The 15,447-nt window shown below is 46.0% G+C and overlaps 1 protein-coding gene across 3 annotated transcripts in view; it reads left to right on the top strand.

The window, feature by feature from the left end:
* LOC137630560 (exportin-T-like) overlaps positions 1 to 15,447 on the top strand; it is a 146,371-nt gene that overhangs the window by 27,794 nt on the left and 103,130 nt on the right. For all 3 annotated transcript variants that reach the window (XM_068362095.1, XM_068362094.1, XM_068362093.1), the window contains one exon: positions 10,751 to 10,870. In XM_068362095.1, coding sequence (XP_068218196.1) covers positions 10,751 to 10,870 — 120 coding nt within the window. The remainder of the gene's footprint in view (positions 1 to 10,750; positions 10,871 to 15,447) is intronic.

Here is a 15,447-nt window from a genome sequence, read left to right as displayed (position 1 = left end):
GATTCCCGTTTGGTGAGAGCCTTTCCGTTGGCGGAGAGGCTGGACAACTCCGACCAGATCCTCCACCCATTCATAGGGGAACAGCCCAGGAGGGCGAAAGACTGGCAGAGGTTAATAGGCCACCTCGTATCATTGGAGAAACTGGTTCCCCAAGGGAGGATCGAACTCAGAAACGTCCAATGGAATCTGAAGGGACTCTGGAACCAGAGAGAGTCCCCCCACAAGGTGGTTCCCGTTCTCCCGGAAACGAAGGAAGTCCTGGAATGGTGGTAAGACCGAAAGAACACCCTCAAGGGGATGCCCTTTGCAGCCGATCCCCCCGAGATGCTCCTGTTCACAGACGCGTCCAAGGAGGGGTGGGGTGCCCATCTCAGAAAGTCAGCAAGAGGCAGTTGGATGGAGGCAGAAAAGGCCCAGCACATAAACGTCCTAGAGATGAGGGCAGTTCGAAGGGCGTGCCTGCAGTTTGTCAATCTGCTCCGGGGAAACACCGTGGCACTGATGTGCGACAACGCCACGGTGGTGGCTTACATAAAAAAGCAGGGAGGACTGAAATTGAGGGAGTTGTGCAATCTCACGTTGGAACTTCTGGAGTGGGCCGAGTCAGAGCAAATCACCATCGCAGCAAGGTTCATTCCAGGAAAGAAGAACGTCCTGGCCGACGGCCTCAGCAGGATGGGACAAGTGGTAGGAACTGAGTGGTCCCTGCACCCAGAGGTAGCCAAGCTTATCCAGAAATGGGGATCGCCAGTGATTGATCTCTTCGCAACAAGACTGAATGCACAACTCCCCGTATTCTGTTCTCTTGTCCCAGACCCAAAAGCGGCGTTAGAGGACGCCTTCCAACATCCTTGGGACAACCTAGATGTATACGCCTTCCCCCGTTCGCGATGCTCAGACAAGTGCTCAACAGGGTAAGGAGGGCCCACAACCCAAGGATGTCTTTGGTAGCGGCCTGGTGGCTGGAGAGAGAGTGGTTTGCGGACCTAAAAGAACTAGCGTGCCTTCCGCCGTGGCCACTCCCAGACAGACCGGACCTTCTCCGACAGCCCCACTTCCAAAGGTTCCACGAGAACCCTCGGTCCCTCCGCTTTCACTCGTGGAGGTTATCGAGCGTCTCCTGACGAAGGAGGGCTATTCAGCTGGAACGGCAGAAAGGATGTCTGTATATCTGAGGCGTTCATCGTCAGCGGTATACCAAGCCAAATGGGCCACTTTCACGAAGTGGTGCTCCTCCAGGAACATCAAGCCTCTGAGGGCCTCCATTCCTGATATTGTGGATTTCCTGGTATACCTCAGGAACGTAGTCGGTATGTGTATTCCAGCCATCAAGGGAGTCCGTGCGGCCTTAGGCCAGGTCTTCCTCCTGAAGGGCATCGATCTGGGTGCCTTGAGACATATCTCGATGCTCATCAAGAGCTTCGAGCAAGCATACCCCCTCAAGCCGTCAGAGTGCCGCAGTGGGATGTGGTGAGGGTCTTGAAGATGTTAAGTGAACCCCCGTTCGAACCCCTGAAAGACATTGTGGACAGGGATCTCACCCTCAAGACTGTTTTTCTGCTAGCGTTGGCCTCAGCAAAAAGGGTGGGCGAGATTCACGGACTGTATTTCGAGGTCTCACACTCGAAGGGCTGGCGTGAAGTTTCCTTCAAGTTCCTCGCGGCTTTTGTGGCCAAGACCCAGAATCCAGCAGTTTGGGATCCCAGGTTTGAGGGCTTCTCAATACCAGCAATTCCTCGTTCGGACAACCCGAAGAACTTAAAGTTGTGTCCTGTCAGAGCCATAAGGAAATACCTGGAGAGGACTGCTAGACTCCGCCCTGGTATCAAGAGCCTTTTCGTTTCCACAGGTCCAGTGAAAAAGCCGGTCTCGAAGAACACTATCTCCTTCTGGCTGAGACAGGTAATTATCAGGGCCTATAGTAGTGCGGGCGTTCCCCTGCCGAGTAAGCCCAAGCCCCACGACATTAGGGGTCTAAGTACCTCCTTAGCTTTTGAGAAGAACATGGCAGTGGGCCAGATCCTAAATGCAGGCACCTGGGCTAACCAGTCTACCTTCACAGCTCGCTATCTGAAGGAATGCTCGAGGAAGTCCCTAGACGGGTTCTCAATAGGAACAGTCATCTCCGCGTTCCAAGCGATTTAACGACATAGCCCCAGGTACAATCGTGGGTAGTAAGACCAAGAGACACAGGTTCGTTTCCCTAAACCCCCTTGCTCTTCCTCCCCCCTTCCCTATTCCGCTTTAGGATAGACTCGGGTAGACCCTGAGCCAGCTCTCAGGACACTTAATCATCCAGAGGACATGTTTCCGAAGAATTCTTGCACAGGTGAGTTACTTAGACACTAACATGAGCTCTTTGTTTAGTTTCTCCTATGTTTCGTTTTCTGATCAGCTCTGAACCTAGCCCCCTATCTAGGTTCCATTCATCCTGCCTAGCTAGGCCTATGGGTCGAGAAGGACACTCCCACCTCCTAAAGTGTAAATCTCCTAAGAAAGTAGTTAGAGGTAAGTATCTCGTGTTGGAACAAATCACAAATTTTAAGTAATTTGTATTTTTCCTAACATCTTACCTCGAACTACTTATGGGTAATGGCCCGCCCTTCCTTCCCTGAGTGCCTTACTGACCCTTTAGGTAACTAAACTACCAAGAACTGCTGAGGGTCGAGACCCAAGCTAGCACGCTCCCTGACCCGGACTTAGCCTCAGGGCACGTATCTATCCGCCTGAGATTAGCCCTCACAGAAACGGAAGTAGAGTAAAGTACACAAGATTCTGGTCGGATGGGAGATCCCAGGTACTCCTAAGAAAGTAGTTCTCGGTAAGTATGTTAGGAAAAATATAAATTACCTAAAATTTATGATTTTTAATCTTTTAGGTAACTGTTTGATAGATCATAGTGTGCAGCAGATTTTAAGGAAGATGAATGGTTTTGCAGTTTCACAATAACTGCGTCAAATAACTGTACCTTACTGACAGTTTTCGGTGTATTCAGCCGTTTCCAATTTTTTGATCCAGTTAGACACCATTACTGTTTGCTGTCTATTCCATCACTTACAGGGCCCGGTGACGACGAGGACAACATAATCCTATGAAAGTTGGAATCCTTATAATTGATGTGTACCGTCAGAGCTGGAAAGTCTCTGCCACCGAGTGTGAAGCAGAACGGCACCACCCTTATTTCCTTCGGCACCTTAGCATTCCCAGAAAGGCGCTAAGGATGCACACTTGGATGTGATGTTCTTTGTTCCGTAACTGGAATACAAACTTATGCTATTTAATAGAGGGGTATCATTTTCAGCGAAGCTGAAAGGACGAGCCATTGAAATTTAACGAGGGTGAAATACAAATCACGCTAGTGAGCGGGGAGGTAGACCGCTCACACACTTGTGACTGAGCTCACTTTGCTTTCGGCTTGGATGGTGAACGGTCGTTGCCGCTTTTCATCCTCGCAGTTTTTTGCACTGCCATTAATGCTTTATTGCTTTTTCTTTTCAGTGTGTGTGTTAACTTCTGCCGGCCATGCGTACCTGGTCTGGTCCCGAGGGCACCTCCTGCGGTGCCTTCATGTCCGCCGAGGACACTGATCCTTACACCCTTTGCCCTACCTGCAGAGGACAACAGTTTAATGTGTCTGATAAGTGTCGGGAGTGGTCTGCCTCCCAGTGGAAATTGGTTTGGTCGACGGCGAAAGAAGTCTCAAGCGGGACTTTTCTCCTTTGAAGGTTTCTTCAAAACAGAAGAAACCCAAGGCTTCTTTTTCTGCTTCCCGACCTTCCTCCAAAGCTCCTGCTTGTTTGGCTTCCTCCGAGGACCGTCGAGTAGTAGCGCAGGCCACTTAACCCCTGGACAACCTCGGTCCTCAAGAGACGGTGTTACTTTCCTTAGTGAAGCAGACCCACCTCTCCCCTCGGGGGTCTATGACTCTCTTGTATTTTACAGGTTTGGCCGTCCCTTGGGTTACCAGGTCCGCCCTCTAAGGAGGCCCTGCTGCAGTGTCTTCTCCGTGGCCCTAGCGCACAGCGTTTATCGACGTCGGAGTTGGATCCTCTGTCCCTTGTCAACGTTGTGGTATCGGAGTTGTTGTCTGCTGCCCTGCCTGCTGATGTTCCTGCCTCTTCCGCCATTGTCAAAGACCAAAAACAGTGCTTCCCCCCCTTGCTGAACATCCTTCGAGGGGGAAGCAAAGTCCTAGGCACATCTCTCCTTGTCGACAGGTGACTACTCGCGAGTACTCTCCAACTGCACAGCGGCCACAATAACCAGCCCTTGACCATCGTCAACGTTCGCCAGTATAACGCTGTTTTAAGGAACAGTATCAGCCCTGTCAGTGCGTACAAGCTAATTTCAAGCATTGCCTTACCCACTTCTTCATCAGTTAAGGCTGAATTCTCTCACAAGGAAGAGTCCTTACGCAGGGTATTGCTTCCCATTCACTCATGTCTCCCTCCACAAGTCAAGACCCAGCTTCAACAAGCTCCCATGCGAAGGGATCAGCAAAGGAGCTGGCCCTTTGGGCCGAAGTTCGCACCACAGGTTTTTACGTGCATGCTGGACCTAAAGGACACATTCTTCCAGATCCCAAACCATCCATCTTCAAGGAAGTATCTGAGATTCACTCTAGACACCAGGAAATACCAGGTCATGGTACTGTGCTTCATTCTTCCCACAGCACCCCAAACTTCACCAGTGTGTTTGCCCTAGTATCATCTTGGGCTCACAGGATCGGCATCCATCTCCTCCGTTATATGGATGACTAGCTGATCCTAGCAGACTCAGTGGCAGTCTTTCTTCACCACCAACATAAACTTCTGAGGGTTTGCCAAGATCGGGGAATAATGGTAAACTTTGAAAAGTCTTCCCTGCTTACCAATCAGAGACTGGTATACCGAGGAATGATTCTAGACACCAATCTCCACAAAACCCTCCCATCAGATGACAGGTTAATGAGGCTGACAAAGGTCGCAAGACCTCTCAAGATAAGAAGTCCCTGCCCAGAAGTGGCTATGTATCCTCGGACCCCTATCATCTCTAGCCCGTCTAGTTCCTAACAGTCGGCCCAGGATTTGATCTCCTCAGTGGCGGCTTGAGTCCAATTGGAATCAGGCCTTTTATTCCCCGGACATTCTGATCCCCATGGGACCAGAGGAACGGACAGACCTTGAATGATGAGTGGCAGACGAGAATCTGTGGAGGGGTGTAGATCTTCTTGTCCTCCCCCCGGACTTGATGATGTTTTTCGACACATCAAAAGGAGGGTGGGGGACCAACGCGCAGCAACACGACCTCAGGCCTCTGGCCAGAGTCCAAAAAGTACCTTCACATAAATCTCTTAGAGGTGAAGGCCATCTTTCTGGCCCTTCATCAGTTCCATCAGTTCCTCGCTGGCCACTCAATGGTGGTAATGAGCGTCAACATCACAGTAGTGGCTCACATCAACAAACAAGGAGGTACTTGTTCGCAGCCCCTATCCCATCTAGTAGTAGAAATACTGAGGTGGGCCGAAGTCTGCTCGGTACCGTTATCAGCCCGCTTCATTCCAGGCAAAAGGAATTAGCTCGCCAACAATTTAAGCGGAGTATCTCAGATAATGGGTACCAAATGATCTTTGGATCACCTAGTAGCCAACAAAGTCCTAACTTTGTGGGGTTCTTTGACTTTGGATCAGTACACAACAGCCCTGAACTTCAGGCTCCTGCTGCTCCCCAGTCCCAGACCTTGAAGCTCTTTGGCAAGATGTATTCCAACTATAGTGAGGCAACATCAACGTTTACGCCTTTCCCCCGTTCTGTTTGATGAGAAGGGTACTCATCAAGGCCAGAACATTGGTCAACCTCTCAATAACTTTCATAGCTCCTCTGTGTCATCATGCGTAATGTTTTCCGGACCTTATGCGGAGCCTTCAAGAGAACTTCCTCCACGACACGATCTACTCAGACAACCACACGTCAACATCTACCACAAAGCTGTAGCTTCACTGGAGACTACCCAGCATCCCCTCACTCAGAGAGGATTTTTGCAACAAGTTGTGAAGAAGATGTCTGGATATCTGCAGAAATCCTCAGCAGCAGTCTACCAGGCAAAGTGGAATGTCTTCTGTGGTTGGTGTCATGTAAGGGATATCTCTCCACTCGATGCCACTATTCCAGCAATAGCGAAATTCCTCGGGTATTTGCGGGAGGAAAGGCACCTTTCAGTTTTTGCAGTGAAAAGCTATTGCTCAGCCTTAAGCCTAGCCTTCAAACTGAAGGGAATGGCCATCATCTCATTGCTAGATCTTTCCTTACTTATACGGACGTACGAACTTACCTGTCCTCAATCGGAAGTGAGACCTCCCCTTTGGAAAGTGGTTCGAGTTCTCCGGTCTCTATAGAAGCCTCCCTACGAACCACTACGCCATGCAACAGATCGCCACTTGATTTGGAAGACGGTGTTCCTACTCGCTTTGACCTTGGCTAAACGGGTCATGAACTTCATGGTCTCATAAAACATCGCCAAATCAAGTGGGGGGGGGTAACGTTCAGCTTCGTCCCTGAGTTTGTTGCCAAGGTTCAGAATCTGGGGGTATCGGATCCTAGGTTCGACTCGGTCCGGATAACGAGTCGCCGCTCCGTAACTGATGATCAAGTTCATCTCTTACTTTTCCCAGTGAGGAGTTTCAGGTTCTACCTCAAGAGAACAGCGGAAGTCCACCCCTGGGTGCCTTCTCTTTTCGTCATCACTAGGAGAAACAAGAGGAGGATCACCAAAAACTCCCTCTCTACATGGATTTACAGTCATCGATTGTGCTCTGAATCTAGTTCCTCCTCCAAAACGTTGACCCAGATCTCGCAATGTCATGGGCATAGCTACGGCCCTGGCCTTTAAAAGAAATTACTCTATGACTTACATTCTACAAGCAAAGGTGTGGAAGCGCCAGACGACTTTCACAGCCCATTACCTTCAAGACGTGACCCACAGGAGACTCGATACGATCTCTATCGGTCCTGTGGTGGCTGCACAATAGCTGGTTTGATACCTCAAGCTCCATATTGGACAAGTAGCAGAAGGTTGAAGGCACTGTTAACCGGTTTTAATCTGCGTGAATGAAAAGGAATGTCTAGTTCTCTACTTTTCTTGACCCTCCGCTCTCTTGGGGAAAGGAGCATCCTGGGTTCTCTACACAAGTTGGCCTCAACCACTGCAGGTAAACCTTGCTCCCTTGTGTACCTAATATTGTGTCAATACTGTTAAGGCCCCATACCCTCGCATGGTGGTATTGGGAAAGTCTTAGTCACCTTGGGTAATTCCCATAAAGACTCGGAATAACTTCAACCTTGACAGTCACAATGCTAATATCTCAACACACAACTTGCATAGGCTGCAGACCTTGCTGTAGCAAGGTTTAGTAAAGTGTTAGGGTCTCATTTTTATTACTACTGTAAGCTACTTGTAAAAAGGAGACCCTGGGTAGAGCTAAAAAGCCAGATTGGCAGGGACATTCACCCTCCTAAAGGGTGAGTCACCCCTATAAATAGCAGAGATTTGTATTCCAGTTACGGAGCAAATGACAATTTTGGTGATAATTTGTATTTTTCCTAACGATACAAACCTTTAGCTATTTATACAAACTTACCTGCTGACCTTGTCCCCCTTGAAGTCCTACCTCCAAGTAAAGTGAAGCACAGTCACAGGGTGTGAGTGAAGGTGGTAGCTAGCCTCCCCCCTACCCCCTGCTAACTAGCGGGATGGGTAGTTAACCCTTGGTAAATTTTAATGCCTCGTTCTTTCAGCTTCCTTTAAAGTAATACTCCTATAAATAGCTGAAGGTTTGTATCGTTAGGAAAAATACAAATTATCTCCGAATTTGTCATATTCCTTTGTCCCAGTCCCTGTCCCTCGTCACCTTCCACCATCCCCGGGAATTCGAGACGCCTACGCCTTTAGACCGCTTTCCTGTTTTGACGATTTCTCTGAAATCATTAGGTGACATTGAGGCTCAGCATTACCCTGATCACTCAGAAGCAGCCACACATCGACGGTAGCCGGGCCAGCTTTTTTCTTACTGCCTTTGGCAGGGAAGCTCCTTATTCTTCAGGGTGAAGGGTAGCACTCAACCCCTGATATAAGTTTATATCTAGGACTTGAGCCTGGACTCTGCGAAAATTGTCTCGACTTATGATGAGGTTCAGGGAGATCAAGTCACAGGGAAAATATCACAAATTCAAAGGTCTCACGTGTGATCCCCCTCTTTTTGGAGTGACAGAATGCAGATGGACTTTGACGCTATAGACCATTCTCTACAAGCCTAACCCTGATGAAAGAAATAGGAAAGGGCATATTTTGGCCTATGTCACAAGTCATTCTGGAAGATAGAATGTCTCCATACCCTTGCTTCATGAATCCGTGGTTTGGACTTAGAACCCAGCCTTTCATGACTTCAAGACCTTCATCTCTTCCCTTTATGAAGGATGTAGCAGGAACCAGGTTGACTTGCCTTCATATCCTGAGAGGATTCTACCACTCTTCATACAGTGACAGAGGGAATTAAAGAAATGATCCTAGAACACTGTTTCTTCCTGACTTCGTGGGACATTCAGACGTTGTCCTCCAGCTGGATTTGAGCGCACAATGTTAGACATATCGGAACAATCCCAGCTTTCAGGAAGTACACGTCAGGGGTGCAATTTATGAAGAACAATGCTAAAGGTCCAAGTGAGAGCTCAGTGGCCTACATGGTGAGTGGGACTTTCTACCCACCTGGCAGTAACTACTACCACCTCGTTAAACTTTTAACAGATGTATTCAGCTTTGTTGAAAGCATACTCCTATTAAAGGACTTAGGTTTGTGTAATTATGAAAAATAATTAGAATGCAATCTTAGAAGTACAGGGTGGTTTTAGAAGAGGTATGGGTTGTATGAATCAGATTTTTACAGTTAGGCAGATATGCGAGAAATATTTAGCAAAAAGTAAGTTGCGTTTATGGATCTGGAGAAAGCGTATGATAGAGTTGATAGATTATATGGAGTTGGTGGAAGGTTGTTGCAAGCAGTGAAAAGTTTCTACAAAGGTAGTAAAGCATGTGTTAGGATAGGAAATGAAGTGAGCGATTGGTTTCCGGTGAGAGCAGGACTGAGACAGGGATGTGTGATGTCGCCGTGGTTGTTTAACTTGTATGTTGATGGAGTGGTGAGAGAGGTGAATGCTCGAATGCTTGGACGAGGATTGAAACTGGTAGACGAGAATGACCATGAATGGGAGGTAAATCAGTTGTTGTTTGCGGATGATACTGTACTGGTTGCAGATGAGGAAGAGAAGCTTGGACGAATAGTGACAGAATTTGGAAGGGTGTGTGAGAGAAGGAAGTTGAGACTTAATGTGGGTAAGAGTAAGGTTATGAGATGTTCGGGAAGGGAAGGTGGTGCAAGGTTGAATGTCATGTTGAATGGAGAGTTACTTGAGGAGGTGGATCAGTTTAAGTACTTGGGGTCTGTTGTTGTAGCAAATGGTGGAGTGGAAGCAGATGTACGTCAGAGAGTGAATGAAGGATGCAAAATGTTGGGGGCATTAAGGGAGTAGTAAAAAATAGAGGGTTGGGCATGAATGTGAAGAGAGTTCTGTATGAGAAAGTGATTGTACCAACTGTGATGTATGGATCGGAGTTGTGGGGAATGAAAGTGACGGAGAGACAGAAATTGAATGTGTTTGAGATGAAGTGTCTAAGGAGTATGGCTGGTGTATCTCGAGTAGATAGGGTTAGGAACGAAGTGGTGAGAGTGAGAACGGGTGTAAGAAATGAGTTAGCAGCTAGAGTGGATATGAATGTGTTGAGGTGGTTTGTCCATGTTGAGAGAATGGAAAATGGCTGTCTGCTAAAGAAGGTGATGAAAGCAAGAGTTGATGGGAGAAGTACAAGAGGAAGGCCAAGGTTTGGGTGGATGGATAGAGTGAAGAAAGCTCTGGGTGAAAGGAGGATAATTGTGAGAGAGGTAAGAGAGCGTGCTAGAAATAGGAATGAATGGCGAGCGATTGTGACGCAGTTCCAGTAGGCCCTGCTGCTTCCTCCGGTACCTTGGATGACCACGGAGGTAGCAGCAGTAGGGGATTCAATGTTACGAAGCTTCATCTGTGTGGATAATGGGGGAGGGTGGGCTGTGTCACCATAGCAGTACCAGCCGAACTCGGTTGAGTTCTTGTCAGGCTAGGAGGAACGTAGAGAGGAGAGGTCCCCTCTTTTGTTTCATTTGCTTGATTTTGGCTACCCCCCAAAATGTGTGATTGAAATGATTCCTCTCTAAAGCCTTTATCCAATAACTCTCTGACTGCTCTTACAATCATGGCCAATTTTCTTTTTTTTGGCATATCTTACCACACAACTTATACCTAACATTTAAATGTGTATCATGTATATAGTGCTGGAAATATATATCTTATGGGTTTGGGTAAGAACTTGCTCTCTCGTTCCTTTTTACCTCATTATGCTTGAGTTTCCCATTTCTTCATCTCTTTCCTGTTACACCTATTGAAAAATTTCCCTATAGCTTTGGCTTAAAGTTAGGACTTTAAAGGTTTGAATTGTAATAGCTTGTTTAATGTTCTTTTATCCTTTGGTTGGACCAAGTCCTAGCAGTCTTGAGATTTTGTAGGGCACAAAGATATTTGTAGAGGAGACTATAACATTTTTCAGTGAACTGCAGAGGTTTTGTTAGATATTAAAATTTACCATATTTTCATTAAAATTTGTATATTTTAGCGAGATTTACTTGCAGGTGATGGAACATTTTACTCGAGTCGGATATGTTACCGCTTCTGCTGAAGAGCAGCAGATCTTTAGACAGCATCTGTCTCATTGGATGTCAACTCTCTTTATGTGTAATGAACCTGAAAAAGTATGTATATTAGCTTTAATGTTACTAGATCTCATTAGCTGATTAATCTATTTATATTTATTCCTACACAAATAAAAACCTTCGTCCTTTAATAGAACAAAATTTCATCTTGGCTGAAACTTGGCAGTTAAAATTGTTAACGAGATATCGAAGAAGACCTGCCTCCTCACCATCACACCTAGATGTCACTTTGACTTCTGCCATCTGCTAAATGTCCCTATCTTGCCTGCTTAACTGTTTTCAACTTTTTCTTCTTTCTCTTTGCAGAGTGATAGTGTGTTTTCATGGTGAAGGGACAGTGCATGGACATATTATCTTGCCTTGATGTTGGTAGACAGATTTGTCACTGTCAGGAGCAGGAACCATGTGAATCTCTTATTCTTCTTGCACCTCTTGCAAGGGGCATGACTGCTCACAGTCTTACCACTGCAACAAGTGTAAAGATTGGCCCTGTGATCGCCACACTCGAACATGCTTTGGAAATTCTCCTGTTACCTCACATACTGCTGATGACATTTTTTACCTAAGGAAAGCTTAGACATCCATAGGTCTTCCTGATTGACTTTCCATGTCTTTTTTTTGAGTGAGTTGGTAGCTAAGACTACTACATCCCCGGTGTCCTGAGTGCTGTCTCTGAAAAAGTTAGTGATCATGTGGATTCTTGGGCAAGAAACTAGGTGGCTCTGAAACTGAATGTGCCCCAGTGTTTGTTCCTCTGTCAGTGACCCAAGTTCTAGTCAAGCCAGTGTTCGTAAGATGCAAGGAGGTGTCCACCCTTATTCCAGTGACCACAGGACCAGCAAATCCAGTGTCCATAGGGCGCGAGAAGATTTCTGATCCTGGGTTAGTGACCTAAGTACTAGCAAATCTAGTGTCCTTAGGGTATAGGAAAGTTTTCCCTGTGTGTGTTGTCCCTCTGCCTGTTACTGTCACCCATGTACCTGTTGCCCAGATGCCGTTGGCTTCTGTAATTCCTGTGCCAGTAACCCAAGTCCCTCTGAGGCCTTATCAAAAGTCATTATCTGTGTTGCAAGTTCCAGTCATATTGCCTACCTTGTCCTCTGTGACAGTGACACTAGTGTTGCGATTCCTATCACAACACGTTGTCGATGGTTGCTCAGACCTCAAGTCTTCTGTTCGCAGAGCCCGGGAGGAAGGATGGTAAGAAGCAGCAAGGGTCATCCTCCTCCTCCTCCTCCTCCTTTTCTTTCTAGAAAAAAGAAGTCCAGGAAGCGCAATCGTAAGGAGTCTTGTACAACTCCCGATGATCTAGCCCCTCTTTGGGAGAGGGTTGCTGAGATGGCCCGGGTGATTGCCATGGCTATCCCTGTAGCCAGAGGAAAAGGAGGAGAATCATACTTGCTTTTTCTTTTTACCACCCTTACTTCCAGGCTCTGTGAACTAGGAATTGAGATCTGAGTGACCTTCACCTGACTCCTTGATATACTGTACTGCCAAGTAACCTTCAAGAAAAATGGCCCTTCAAAGCTGTCTTTTGCTAAATCTTTGGGTGTGGCCGTGCCTGTGGGATTGGTGGGAAGAAGGTTGTTACTGTACTATCTTCTCTAGACCCCAATAAGAACAACCTGGATCTTCTACTTCAACGGGACCTGGGTATGCTCAACCCTTTTGAGGCACCCAACATGGTGAATTCAGGAAGAGAGAGAGTGGAAAGAGGGGAACAGTGAAGTACAGTATTTTTTTCTCCTAGTGCCTCGAGTAGTGGGATACTTGCCATGTCATTAAGAAATATGTCAAGGTCACGGTTCAGAGCTTCAAATCGTAAGACAGTGTCCTTTGGAACCATTACTTTCTACCTTTTCTGGATTGCTTGCTCCATATCTTGCAGACCAACACTATTGACGTCATCTTCCATCATAAAAAAACCTGGCGTTGTTGGTGGATATGGAAGGGATGTTGGAGAAAGTAGTATACTCAAAGTTCTTGGTGTCTATAGTCTACTCTTCCTGGTGAAGGGTCAACTGGGGGCTGAAAATCTTTCAGCAACCTCTATCCCATGAACCAATTTGTTCTACAAACAAGGTTCAAAATAGAAATGGTATGAACTGTACTGGCTTCCATTATAGAATGAGACTTCATGCTTTCAGTGGATCTAAAGAATAAGTACTTCCAAGTACTCTACCCATCCGTCAGTCATCTCTTAAGTATAGTACCTCCGCTTCTTTCTCAATGAAGGGGTGCATCGTTTCAAGACTGAGTTTTGTACTGAGCACAGCCTCCCATGTGTTCACTAGTCTTCATGCTGGTAACGGCTTGGGCCCACTCTCATGAGTTACATCTGTTGATGTACAGTATCTCGATAATTGGTTAATGCTGGTATATGAGTGGCAGTTGTTACAGGAACGATTTTGCATGCTCTCTTTTTGTTACAGCCTGGTATTTGAGGAATTTTGAAAAGTCTAATATCATACCCTAGCAGAGTTTTAAGTATCTGGACATATTGATAGGTATGGTAGCAATAAGGGTAATCCCGTTAGACAATCGTATCAGCAAATTTAGAGGTAACACAGTTGCTACTATCCAAAATGGTACCTCTAGCTTAACATTGGCAGTCTTCTTGGCTACATTTCATTGTTGGAGAAACTCATTCCTGATAAGTATCCCTTTAGTGATTTTGAAGGATCATATGTACAGCTTTCATCCTGCCTGGTGACCAGGTAAATAAAACTTTACCAAGGTAGTCCCACTCAACTTCCCACCTTTAGGCTGGTAACTATCTAGAGATGTGTCAGAGGAGGAATTGGTCTTTAATCTTGGCTACCTGATTGCATCAGGTATGTGGTTAATAGAACAAAAGCATCTTCATAAAACGTCTGGGAGATGCAAACAGCATTTCTGGAACTGCAAGTATTAAAAGAATGTTTGAAAAGGCATTATATAGTGTTGATGAGTAGCACCACCATTGTAGAACCTTACGTCAACCAGCAAGGAGGCACTATTTCACTGCTTCTTTGCAAGTATATAATACAGATACAGTACACATCTGGGGGGTGAACCAACGCAATACAACTGCCAGCTAGATACATTCTAGGTAAGAAGAATATATAAGCATATATGCTCAATAGCCAGGGGCAGGCTGTAGGATCAGAGCATTCCGTGCGTCCTTGCATTGCGGAAAGACTGGTTACCTTGTGGTGCTCTCCGTGAATTGACCTGTTCGAATCTCCTGGTGATTTTTTCCTCTTCCAGGTTTTGGGATTGTGTTTTAAGAAGCTTTCCAACAGCCCATGGGATTATCTGGATGCCTACGCCTTTCCCGCTTTCAGCCTGATTTGTTTGCCTGTCATCTTTAGTGATAATCATTCCAGAGATTAGGATGACCCTGTTGGTTGCCATATGACCATAAGCTGAATGATATTCCAATCTGCTTGCACTTTTGGTCGAGGTCCTGAGAGAACTACCCTAAGGAACATACTTCTCTGTCAGCTACACCTTCAGAGGTACTGTACCAGCAATTTGCAGAGTCGCTTGTACTTCACGGTTAGAACTATCCAGTATCTCTGCCAAGGAAAAGCCTTTTTCTGGCTGGCTGTATAGGAGCTGTATGGGTATCTGCAGCTTTCTGTTAGGGGAAGTGAGCCATTTTCTGTGATTGACTTTGTAGAAGGGGCACTTCTCCGGTCGATGTATCTGTAATATAGATCGCATACTTCCTCGTTATCTGCATTACGAGAAGCACCTCCTGAATCTTATTGTTATAAGCTACCGCTCAATCTTGCATATGGTCTTCCGACTAAATGACATAGACCTTTCTTATCTGTGGGAGGTACCAGCTCAGACGAGCTTTTTAAGTCTGGTATCTGTCCCACATTGGCCATCTGAAAGAATCAGGGAGTCGGCCAAATGATGAAGGCAGGAGTTTGGAAGGACCAGAAATACTTCCCTTCCTTCTTTTCTAAGGAGTATTCTCACAAATCCTTTGACACTTTTGTTTATGGATTTGTAGTGGGGTGTTAAAGTAGCTGTATGGCTAGCCCAACTTCCACACATGACAGAAAGAATGTTGTCAATGGTAAAGTATTATGTCTAAGTCTAGATGGAAAAGTAAGTGGCGCTTATTTTTTCTTTATTTACCTGTACTTGAGGATGAGGCAGTTGTATTGTTAATGGCTGGATTTGACATTTAAGAGTGCCATTCTTATCAGACTAGATCTGCAAGTAGTAATTGGTCATTATACACCATGTACATGTATTTCATTCCAAACTGCATCTCCCCTTTCATTGGAGAAAGATTCCTTCTTTAACAAAGTACTAGGTACATAACCAAGTACATGTATTGACCAGGCCCTATCAGCCTACTCAACCCCATAATAGACTGATAGGAGGTTGCTGGAGTCATCTTCTTGGCTTTTCTATGCATACTTCAGGAAGGAAAAGGCCAACCCGTACGGTTCTTTTGTGGGCTTCCTTCCTCCAGTAAATTAATCTCCCTATTTTGAAAGAAAGAGTTTTATATTCATAGGAAGAGACAAGTTGTATAAGCTGAAGATCAAAATTTGATTTAACGTCAGTTTTTGTTGCAATAAAGACATTCCCCATTTTAAATTACTGTTTTG

This window comes from Palaemon carinicauda, chromosome 38 (genome assembly GCF_036898095.1).
Source record: "Palaemon carinicauda isolate YSFRI2023 chromosome 38, ASM3689809v2, whole genome shotgun sequence".
In the NCBI taxonomy this organism is placed as follows: Eukaryota; Metazoa; Arthropoda; class Malacostraca; order Decapoda; family Palaemonidae; genus Palaemon; species Palaemon carinicauda.
Note: the sequence above shows the minus strand (reverse complement) of the source record. Positions and strands in the feature narration are given on the sequence as shown.